At 36.7% G+C, this 12,454-nt stretch overlaps 1 protein-coding gene across 5 annotated transcripts in view; it reads left to right on the top strand.

Annotated features, from left to right (window-relative positions):
- The window catches only part of LOC122085820 (nuclear transcription factor Y subunit C-1-like), a 37,774-nt gene extending 26,258 nt beyond the window's left edge, over positions 1 to 11,516 (top strand). For 2 of the 5 annotated variants that reach the window (XR_006142234.1, XR_006142235.1), the window contains 2 exons: positions 7,043 to 7,133; positions 7,297 to 11,516. Coding sequence is in view for 1 of the 5 variants with exons in the window: in XM_042654410.1 (XP_042510344.1) it covers positions 7,297 to 7,372 (76 nt within the window). In the remaining 4 variants the exon portion in view is untranslated. The other 3 variants (XR_006142233.1, XM_042654410.1, XM_042654412.1) reach the window with 3 other exon arrangements.
- The last annotated feature ends 938 nt before the right edge of the window (positions 11,517 to 12,454 follow it).

Genomic DNA, 12,454 nt, shown 5'->3' with positions numbered 1-12,454 from the left:
AACCTGGTTTTCCAGATGCATCATATTTAGTGTATGTGTATCACAAAATCTATAGTTGTTAAGTTTGATTAATTGTACAAATAATGATGAAATATGTTTTTTTGGAGATTTGAACTTAAACCTCATAAACAAGTTGAAGGACCTCTTATTACCAACAATGCTATAACTCACATGAACTCAATGCAATATAAATGAAATTAGACCTATGCAAATCTAGGACACAATCATCAAATAAATCCACGATTTTTATCAACAGAAAGCAACATATTACGGACTAACCTCAGAGAGGTTTTGAAAGCACACGTAACAGTAACTAGACAAAGGATAAATGATATTTAGACCTGCTAGACAACAATATGGTTTGGAAATTCAAACACGAATTTTATATATTTTGTTATGACTTGCTAATTAGTGCACTGTATATCTGGTTTATCGAATAATTTGTTATACTACTTTAGGATTTTGGTTGTCAATTGTTTTGGCCTTGAAGATAATTGCTTGTTTTAGTGGTCTATGCTCCCTGTTTTCTCTGTTGGTGCATTATGAACATTTGTATAATGACTGTTCTGTATGGTATAATTGTTGCTTCTGTTTTCTAGTGGAACTGGTTTAACATGGCCTCTTGTAAAATTTAGTTTCTGTTTGTACACAGGCTTTATTTGATATTCAACACCTAAGTTTCATGCTGTAGAACTAGTAGAATGTTTCTCCATCTTTTCTCATCCATCGGGACATCCAGGTCTCCCTTGCATGCTGCCTTTGTTGGAATGGTCTTGAGGGCACAGATCACTTGTTCTTCTCTTGCCCCTTTGCTGCCTCTATTTGGAAGAGTCCTTAGTATGTGCTGGCCTTTAGGAGAAAAATCCTCTCCATTCAGAGAGAGTGGATATGGGTGGATTTGACGTTTGCCTTGGAACTCCATTTGTGACATTGCTGAGCTTTGTGTAGTGGAGGGCCAGTAGGGGAAGGATTAATCCCTGAGATGGGTCTCAGAGTTGCAGGGGGGAGAGAGGAATTGCACAAAGAAAAGAGGGAGGGAGGGAGGGAGGGAGGGAGGGAGGGAGGGGGGGGGGGGGGAAGAGAATCTTGCACACAGCTCTCAGGCTTCAACCAACACAATCACTAATTCATTCTTTCAATCTGTCTTCTCAATCAGTTGCAAGCAAGTATTTAAAGAGAAAATCAAACTACTAAAACTAGAGACCAACTCTAAATAGGAAACTATCTCAAACTAGGAAAACTAAAAGAAATTAAGAAACTAATATCTACTACGTATCTTACTTAAAATAAAAGATTACATAATTTTTCCAAATAATTTAAACTTACTAAAGTCCTACTAAACCAAGGACTCAAATATGGATCTGTTTTATCTCTGTCTGGATACACATGGATTTGGATTGGTCCACGGGTATGTATTTGCATCATTGTGCTTCTATCAACCATATCTGGATGGAACACAATCTCTGAAGATGGACCTCTAGTTCTTGTTCCTTCGATAGGATTTGGGAGGCCATCTTCAATGTTGGCTCCAAGCTTGCTATGCCCTCCCATTCTTTTGTAAGGGACTCCCCAAGGAATAGGCTCATTGTTGTGTCTTGGGGTTTGCCCTCCATTTTGTAGCTGTCCCCCCCCCCCCCTCTTCTCTCATGGATAGGCTTTGGTTTTGGCCGCTTTATTAGCTTTGTTTCCATACCATTTGAGCCTATATGTTCTTCCTTCTTTTTAATGCAATTCTTATTCATCCAAAAAAATAAAATAGATAAATAAATAAAATGACTTTATTTATTAGATTTGATGGACACACTTCCAAGAGTTACCTCACTGTGTCAAGTTGCCATGCGTGTGCTCTGCCTGTCGAAGTTGATCAACAGTTGTTACTTGATATGGATTCAAGTTCCAAAATCTAGGATCGGATCGCTTAGGGCCCACTTAATTGAGAAATAGCAATTTTACAACCGAACACTAAGAATAATGGTAGTTTTTGTAAATAAGTAACAGAATGGTAGTTTTGTAATTAAACATGAGTTATAAAGAGAGTGGCAAAGTTGTAAATAGTTGGAAGTTAAAATCAAGGAACAAAAGTGTTATGCAACGAATAAGGTGGGAGGGATATTATTGGAATAAGAAACAAAGAAACTCAAAGGGATTAAAAGGTAAAGGCAAGGGTATAATAAGAAAACAGGATTAAAGGGAATAAACAACCTAACTCACGATTGAGTGTCTTCTTCCTTGGACCAAAACAGGGGAGACGACTGGGAAGAGTTTCCGTTTGCAAGAGCTTCTCAACTAGGCCTCAGTTTGGCTTGAAACCAACACAATCGCTAATTCATTCTTTCAATCTGTCTTCTTAATCAGTTGCAAGCAAGTATTTAAAGAGAAAATCAAACTACTAAAACTAGGGACCAACTCTAAATAGGAAACTAACTCAAACTAAGAAAACTAAAAGAAATTAAGAAACTAATATCTACTATGTATCCTACTTAAAATAAAAGATTACATAATTTTTCTAAATAATTTAAACTTCCTAAAATCCTACTAAACCAATGACTCAAATATGGATCCGTTTTATCTCTGTCTGGATACACATGGGTTTGGATAGGTCCACGGGCTTGTATCTGCGTCATTGTGCCTCCATCAACCATATCTAGATGGAACACAATCTCTGAAGATGGATCTCTAGTTCTTGTTCCTTCGATAGGATTTGGTAGGCCATCTTCAATGTTGGCTCCAAGATTGCTATGCCCTCCATTCTTTTGTAAGGGACTCCCCAAGGAATAGACTCATTGTTGTGTCTTGGGGTTTGCCCTCCATTTTGCAGCCGTCCCTCCCCCCTCTTCTCTCATGGATAGGCTCTGGTTTTGGCCGCTTTATTAGCTTTGTTTCCATGCCCTCTCCTGTATATTCTTCCTTCCTTTTAATGCAATTCTTATACGTCCAAAAAAATAAAATAGATAAATAAATAAAATGACTTTATTTATTAGATTTGATGGACACACTTCCAAGAGTTACCTCATCGTGTCAAGTTGCCATGCGTGTGCTCTTCCTGTCGAAGTTGATCAACAGTTGTTGCTTGATGCGGATCCGGGTTCCAAAATCTAGGATTGGATCGCTTAGGGCCCACTTAATTAAGAAATAACAATTTTACAACCAAACACTAAGAATAATGGTAGCTTTGTAAATAAGTAATAGAATGGCAGTTTTGTAATTAAACACGAGTTATAAAGAGAGTGGCAAAGTTGTAAATAGTTGGAAGTTAAAATCAAGGAACAAAAGTGTTATGCAACGAATAAGGTTGGAGGGATATTCTTGGAATAAGAAACAAAGAAACTCAAAGGGATTAAAAGGTAAAGGCAGGGGTATAATAAGAAAACAGGATTAAAGGGAATAAACAACCTAACTCACGATTGAGTGTCTCCCTCCTTGGACCAAAACAGGGGAGACGACTTGGAAGAGTTTCCGTTTGCAAGAGCTTCTCAACTAGGCCTCAGTTTGGCCTGAAACTTCCAGCGAAGGGTCGTAGCATCAGGTCTTCCATAAATCCAGCACCAGAAAATCTCAATGGCCCAGACCTGATGTGTTTCGAGCCTGCAACTGGATCTGAAAATGGCAAAACTCATATCTCGGTCTGGTTTTGATATATCACCACTAAAGCCAAGTTTTGGAAGGGCTTCTCTTGGGTTTGTGTTGCCAACTGGTAGAGAACTTTCTACCAAAATCTCAGTCCAGAAACCTGAGAAAGAGGTCAATCCTCTAAACTTGGGCTGTATCTACCACCCAGAACAGGGGTTCAGCCAGCAAGGGAAAAATAATAAAAGGAGAGGAAAAATAAGGAGGGAAGAAGAAATAAGGAAGAAGTAGAGTAGTGGATTTCAGAGAGAGTTGGGGTGAAAACAGCTCACGGCAGCCATGGTTTTCATAGCAAATTTCAATTCTTCAAAAATTCAAATCTAAACTGAGTTCCTCCATCCATTACATATCTAATATAAAGGAAAAATCAAAACAATTTATGGAAAATTACTTGAAAGGACACTACCCTAAATAACAACTGAATTAAGATCTCCTACTAAACTGATTTCTAACAAAAAAGGAAAGCAAAATAAAAATCAAGTCAAAAGATAGTTCCCTAAATCCATCGCTGAGCTGCATCACTGCCTAAATCCATCGCTGAGCTGCATCACTGCCCTTCCTCTTCCCCATCAATCTGATCTTCCCTTCTCAGGTTATCCTCTTCCCTACCTGGTGTAATCCTTATATTTTCCATTGTTGATTCTTCCTTCCTATTTTCCTTTTCTGTCCTACCCTTTCTTCCTTCCCTGCTCATCCGCCACTCTTCCTCCCCTGCGTGCTTTTTGCATTCTCTTCTCTTTTCATTGTTAGTTCTCTGGTTACCTGGTTCTAAAATACTTTCGGACTATCCCCGTTTTGGGCGATACTTGCAGCCATCAACGTTGGGATCGTGCTCCCTCACCTTCTCTTCTTTACTCTTCCTAATCTGGGAATAGATTTGCCAAGCTAGGGTGACTCGAGCCCTAGAGTTTCATCCCCAAAACCCCCCTCCTGCTGTGAGATTGAACCAGGAACAATCGTTGGGTCTAGAGGTTATTGCTAGTCTCTGTTTTGGGTTCACCTCCTTGATTTCCTGCTTATAGTGGCTAACTATGGGAGTCGATACAGCTTTGAGTTGCGAACCTAACTTGAGTTTTCTGATCAATTGTAGCATAGTTGTTAAGGCATCGCCTAGCATCCAGGCGGTTTTGTTTGGACTGGTGCCTTGGTTGCCTAGGTGCCTTGCTGGCGTCACCTTAATTTTGGCCCCCCCCTGACCGCCTTGGTTTGCCTACGCAACTATGAATTGGAGCTTTCCACAGGGAGATTTCACTTCTGCAAGAGGGCTGCGTTCTGCCTGGTCTTTCAGTAGTCTTCTCTGAAGGTAGAAGATGACTCCTAGCTTCGTCTGTTTTATTATCCTCCTATTGTACATTCTTTCCAAAAGTACCCATTATCTTAATCCTAATTCTGTTTAATCCTTTATTTGTTATCATTTTCTAGTTTGTTCCATCTAATTTTAATTCCTTTCTAGTCCTTTCTAATCCCTTCCTCCACTTTATCACTAAGGGCCCGTTTGATAACGTAACCAGAAACGTGTTTCTGTGTTTTCTTGTTATCAGAAACAAAGAAACGGCATAAATACCGTTTGGTAAAAGTGTTCTGTTCCACTTGTTTCTTGAAACATAAATTGAAATTTATAACAATTTATGCTTCAAGAAACATGAATGACGAAACAAGTTTTACTTGTTTTGCTCATTTCTCGAAACAAAAATGGGGCACAAAAAATCGATATTGAAGACGGAGTTTGGCATCACTACCATCACCACCGTCTCCGCCACTGAATGTAGGGTTTACGGACCTGATCCTGGTCTTCTTCTTCTTCGTCGTGGTTCCAATCTTCGGCCTCGGCTTTTTCATCCATCCGTTGCTCTCGTTGCAAGGCTGTGAGATACTGGTTTGTTTGAGATGATCTTTAGGGAAATAAAAAAAGAAATAAAAACCTCAAAACCCTCTTTTCGTAAAACCTCCCGTTTCTCACGCAGCTCTCGCCATTAACTCCCGTCGCTCAGGCAGTTGTCGTAGGTATGTCTTGCTCTCTCTCTCTTCTCTCTATCGCTCGCTCCCTCTCTCAGGGTTCTGTTTTAGGGAAGTCTTGAAAACCAAGGTGAGAGAGGGGACAATTGCAGGAGTACCTTGGTGTGGATTCTAGGGATGTTTCTTGTTTTCTCTTTGTTCTATCTTTGGATAACAGAGCTCGCACAGGTAAGAGACGTAATCCAAGAATCATTCTCCATGCCTGCAAACAAAATTTTGATCTCAGCCATCTCTCCTTTATGCTTGACTTCCCTCACCTACCTTTCCTCCTAATAAACTGAAATCGAAGACGAAACCAACGTTAGGGAGACTAGTTCTGTTCATATCTAAGGGGGAAAATAATTGAAATCCTTCTAGTTGTTATTATAATAAATAGAAAACGACGACGATTAGTGTCGTTTCTGATCTAGTCGGTTATAATCAGTCTCAGAAACCCCAGAATTGACCCTCCGATCTGAAAACCAAACGAGCAGGTGAGAAAAACCATAGAATCGATTGGATCGGAGCATCCATCACGGGAAATTCTGATTTGATGATGCAATTCCAAATTTTTGACTGACAAGGAATCTTCCGGTTTGGAAACATGTCATTTTTTCAAAAACCCCTCTCAACATCGGAAGAGATCCCTTCAGTTGGAACCTTTTTGTTGAAATCCCTGCTCTCCCATCTCTTTTGTCTCTCAGATCGTCAAGGTACTGAAATCGTCTCAGTTATTTTGGTGAAATCGTTTCCTATTTACAAAAGAAGAGACAGAGAAACGTTTCAAGAAACAAGGTTTATCAAACACCCAAAATTCTGTCTGTTCCCAGAAACAGAAATTTCTGTTTCTGTCGTTTCTTGAAACAGAAACAGCAGAAACGTTATCAAACGGGCCCTAAGTTACCTTTGATATTCTGGTTATTTACAGTTCTGCCACTTTTTTTGTTAGCTTGCAATAAATTACAGAATTTCCACCATACATATGATTTGAGTTGTATAACCCTTGGGTGGCCCATAGTGATCCGAAACAGGGTTTCATAACCTGGGATTGCACTAAGCCACCGTGTCCAGATCATCCACTCTCCTTGGTAATTCAACTCCTTTGAATGATCCATATTACTCTTTGTGGTACAGAAAATAATTTTTATTGTGGTTCCTATTTCCACTTTTATATAATAGATAGATATGAGGAAGCATTATGGCATGATGTTCTTTGACTGTGATGCAGTGAAAGTTAGATGGGCCTCTTCTTTCTCATGGCAAAGATTTGATAGATTGGTGTGACATTTTTTGGGATTTCACTATTTAAAAAAGAAAAAAAAGAAAAAGAAAAATAGATAAGGTATTTTGTGTAGTTAAATTTTGATGGTGCATTTGACACTACTACATTTTAAATAACTTGGCTCTTTATGTGCCGCAGCATGTGAATTCAACCTGTTAAGGACAAAGATCAGCCTGTAGGAAGGGAAATTGATGCTGTTCATCAAGAACTGCAGCAAATCAGATTGCAGGTGTTGCAATTTGTCCACAACTTTAAAGGATTGACAAACTGTCTATTCATCACCCTGTATGAAATTAAGCATTGCTAATAGTTTTGATTTTCTTTCATCTCAGCATGTGGATAGAACCTATGTATTAGAAGTTCATATGTTGGCTTATTTTGCATTTCCACAGCAAATCAGGAAGCTATGAAGTGACTAAACTATCACAGCTATATGATGGACAGTCTGTTATTTGCTATTTGAAATGATGAATGCTCTGGATAATTTTATCCAATCCCCCGCCCAAAATCGGATGAAAAGAAAAGGACTTGAGCAAGCAGAATAGCTGAAGTTTGACCGCTGGATAGTGGAGACTAATTCAAAAAGGTGAATGGTCATGAGCTGAGAATTTTGAAGATTATCCCTTTTGTTTTAAGGTTCTGTTAGATTTGGATGCGTTTCAGTTGTTTGTGTTTGTGAAGTTGCTTTACGTTCCTAGAAAAGCAAATGTGGTACACCATTTAGGTTTGGCGAAAATGGATTCTAAAGAAGGAATTTCGAAGGTGTAGTACAACTTGGATCTCTCACCATGAGTCCTTGTGTTCGTGGGGAGATACTCATAAGAAATTTGGTTATAGCTTAGACTTCATTTGGTTGCAAGGGAAATCGAAAGAAGGGAAGAGAAATTTTAAGAACTTTATAAAAAGAAACTTTTGTAATTGTTATTAACATGATTGTATACATTACTTAAATTTCTTATCATGCTTGAAATGATATTTTTTAGATGTAATTTTTATTTTACTTTTCAAATCTAACATATTTAAATGCAAAGTAAAGTGAAATTTAATAACCAAATATAGAATGATTTGGAGTTGGTGACAACCATGTGGGGTAATGGGTTTTTTGGTTTTGGTAATTCATGTGAGCTAATGATTACAAAAGTTTGTTTTTAGGATTTTTTCATTTTCCTTCCCTTCAATTTCCTTTGCAACCAAACAGAGCAAGGAATTTATAAAGGAGATGAGAAGTGCCTTCCAATGGTGGGCGTAACATGTAAGTGTTGGATATGTATGTCCATCAAACCTGGTTTATTAATAAGACTATTATTTTTTATGCATGGCATTTATTTATTGGGTTTGTAAGTTGTTCTATGGGTTTTCACCCAAACTTATTCTTGGCTAGGGATATGACCGAACATCTTGTTCACATGATCGTTACATTATATGTCACCAGAGATGTGATTACAGTATATAAATGTAAGTATACATATTGTGTGTATAAAAAAGAATCTGGTAAGAATCTCGCATGTGTTATTGCCAGTTGTGTGAGGACGAAATTCGTATCTGTCACTTGACCTTTGACCTGAGAGACCCAATTTATTGTAGTGGTGTATAATGTGTTTTGGTAAACCAATGCTTGATGTTCAACGGACTATATATTAGTATGTTGAACATGTGGTCCCATATTGTTAATAAAAAATATCATCAACATGGAATCCACTGGCTTTAATTGGGAATATCAAGGAGAGAGAATGTTTGTGTTTGATCGGATGGAAATCTGGTACTAGTGTTGTTTTTGTAAATTGTTTACATCGTTAGTTTTTAATATGAAAAATAATGTTTTATTTATTAAATTTTATTTGAAATATTTTGTCAGCGTCCGATCATGTTCACAGAATATTTAAAATAGATATGTATAATGAGTTGAGGTTAGGTAGTATTAAATTACATTCCCTATAGCTCATTATGGGATATTGAAAAAGTAGGTTTTATATGCATGACAAGATTTTGGGAATATTAAATGGTTAATTATTTTTTTTATTTATGGTAATGGATAAAATATAATTTGATTATATTTGTCACCCATACTAAGAAAGATAACAATCCGTTTTAGATTCTACCTCTTCCCACTTTAGAAGCAAATTAGTTGTTTAATTTTGAAAATTGTTCTCTAGTCTCTATCACTAAGATTTGGATTTCTTTGTTTTGTGATTAGATCATATTTTATACACCCATGACCGTTTTAATTGAACATTTTGATACTAGATTGATGATAAAAGTGATTACATTATGTGATTTTCTCACATTTGCAAGTTATATGATCATGTGCATAAAAGATGCTAAATGGGAGGGTCCAATGCAATTTAGACACCGGTTTGCCCATGGATCGATTCACATATGATCAAGGGCAAGATGGGAAGAAGTTTCACTGAAGCAATCCAAGGCAAATGAGGAATTTCACTTTAATTTAAAAGTTTGACCAAGAGATTGAGCAACAAAGAAGAATCAGACACGGAAGGACTTGAACAAGTGTGGGGGCATAATGATAATTTTGAAAGATAAGGATTTCGTCGGAACATATTGGATATTGGGCTCGTTGTGTTCGTAATTTAAAATGATGCATCTTTAAATCTCAGTTTGAATCAATCCGGGGTCAGGATGGAGAGATATAGCCTAAAAACCGCTTTGAGTTAAGTTGGAATTTAAGTTGAATTTTAGAATTTTTAAAAATTAACTATATTATCTCTCTCCTCTTGTCTCTACTATACCTAACTCTCTATTTCTACACTCTATTGCCTCTTGGTTTCATTCTTTCTTTCCCTCTTTCTTTTATAAGTATCTTTCTCTTTCCTACTTGGTTTCTAACTCTCCACTTCCTTATCTTACAAGTATCTTTCCATTTTCTGAACTACTTCTAACACTCTCTTTAGCTTATATATAGACACCTAATTCACAACTTGAGAAACACAAATTTTTAGAGAGCTTTTTCTTATTAGTTTTTTCTTTTCTTTTGAGTTGTAAGTAAAGATTGAAGTTGAAGTTCTTAAGCTTGGAATTTGCAGTACATATTTAGTAAAATACTTCTTTTTATTTTCTTTTCAATTTCAGATTTAATTTTATATAATGTCTTATCCATTTTCTAGTTGTTTTTCATCTTTCCTCATCCCCATGGTTAACTAAATTCTGCAACTGAGGAATTGGATGAAACCACGAGATGAAGAGCAACTTGTAAGCAGTTGATACCCATTTTCTTAATTCCATGTAACCAAATTGCAAAGTCAAAATTATGTATGCCATTGATTGCCTTTCGTATTTGTGATTATCAATTTCTAATATAGTCTTGCTTATAATCTCATGTTATGTATGTGTTGAATAACTCATGGGACATATTAGATTTAAAAATCCATATTTCTTATTGACCTATTCAAGCATGAGATATAGGGCTAGATTGTTTATAGATTGTTCTTAAATCTCTTGGTGGATTCTAATTCCTAAGTGTTTCCCCACATCATAATTTCACATCTCTCTAGTACTTACATAATTTTAGGTTCATTAATTCATTCTAATTTTAATATTAGGTTCACTTTATTATTGCATGTTTAATTTAATTCTATGGTTAATTCTTGTCTTTTTCACCATTATTAGTTTAGTTTACTTTAATTTGTGATACCCATTAGTTAGTACATTCTACCTAAGTTGGAACTGAATTTTTCATAGAGCTCACCTCCCTATGATCGACCCTTAGCTACACACGACCCTGCAGTTGCTTAAGTATGGAAGAACTATACTCTGAAGGAGGAACTTCAATTGCGGTTCTAAGATAAACCATTTCATTCCCATGTAGTTAATTTTTGTATAGTGATTTCGAATGCAAGAGATCCCAATCTGATCACTTCCATTGCAAATGGGTTCCAACCAACAGTAAGAATGTTGGATCTCTCTATCAAACTATGTGTCAAACCTTTCACATGATTTTTTTACTTGAAAAAAGTGTTTGGGAAAAGGTTTTTTAAGCCATCGGCGTAGAGTATGCCAACACCTTTTTGTGTATCTCTCTCCTCACATTAAATGACTTCACTGCACTATGAAGTATGATTCTGTTTTATCGCACCTCCTTGGTGTGTTCACCTTATATTGTTTGCTTAGAGAACTCTCACCCAAAGAATATTACATATAATTGGAGAACACACATTTTCTCTCTCTCTCTCGACCTCCCTCTTTTCATGATCTCATTTTTCTTGTATTAAGGAATGTTGAACCTAAATGCTCATATTATTTTGAATATGTTTCGGATATAAAAACTATTGATTGATGTGCGTTGGTGTTCTAACATGTGATGTGTGTTGATGTTTTTCTAAGAAAAATGGAAGTCAAAGCAATGAGGAGAATCCTATGGAGCAAAAGAAGCATATTACGTTGATGAGTAATTGTTGGATACAGTTAACAAGGGAGAGTTGCAATTGCCAGTGAATAAGAAAGACGAGAACTTCAAGACAAATTATTTTGAAGAAGATGAAGTCTTTCAAGGATAAAATTATTTGTTTGGTAGTGTCATCTATTGTAATCTTGATGTTGATAACCACACTACATGATTGTTATTTCAATGTTAGTGTAGACTCAAATTTATGTACCATATACATGATTTTTTATCGTTATCTCGATGCAGAACCGCCTACACGGTTATTTTTACTTGAACAACCTTGATTGATCTATCAATTGAGGGTCCTCTCAACTTGGGTGAACCTTTAGTTAGTGCGCCACTAAGTTGATATTACTTTCATTTGAGCTAACCATTCGTTGGTATGGTCATCCTTTGCTTTAATTGTATTCAGGGAGAAAGTGTATTTATTACTATCTCATTATTTCATTTGTCCATTTTCTAGTACCATTGGCGTGATATAAAGTTTTAACCCTCTCTGAATATCCACCAGCTTTAGAGTCTAGACACCATATTATTGTTAGGCAAGTCATTCCCTGCCCTTGTAGGTCAAAGATAATGTAAGCTCACTTGGGCCTTGGTCAGCTGGTACCTTCCTTAAACCCCAACGGTTGCTCCCCATCCCAATATGTTAAATGATAAGGATGATGTTGTTATTGATAATAGCCCTCCTGTTGAGTGTAGGATTAAAATCTCTAACGAGATATAAACCTTAGACCCATAGATCACCATAGATAGATTAAGAACACTAAGAACAATGAGACAGAAACTATAATTAATAAAAGTATACCTTGTTTGTGAACCATAATAAAGTAAAGCACAGTGGAAAACATTCTGATCCACGTAGCAAGGTATTTCTCCTCTATTCCTGTATGATCACTGGCTACATGAGGAATCTGAAAGCACAAGGGAGGAAGCCACAAAAAACCTTATATCTTTCTCTTTCTCCCTTTCTCCCTTTCTCTCCAGAATGCATGTTGTGAATAAGATTAGGGTTAAAGGAGGGACCTAGCTCTCTATTTATAAAATTTTTTAATGGACTCACTCATCACAAGTCCAATAGTTAACTAAAACCCACAATAGCCAGCCCATATTAAACTAATTAAAGCTTGTATGTCTCACTTAATTAGACC

This window comes from Macadamia integrifolia, chromosome 8 (assembly GCF_013358625.1).
Source record: "Macadamia integrifolia cultivar HAES 741 chromosome 8, SCU_Mint_v3, whole genome shotgun sequence".
Classification (NCBI taxonomy): Eukaryota; Viridiplantae; Streptophyta; class Magnoliopsida; order Proteales; family Proteaceae; genus Macadamia; species Macadamia integrifolia.
This window is presented reverse-complemented; position numbering and strand designations above follow the sequence as displayed.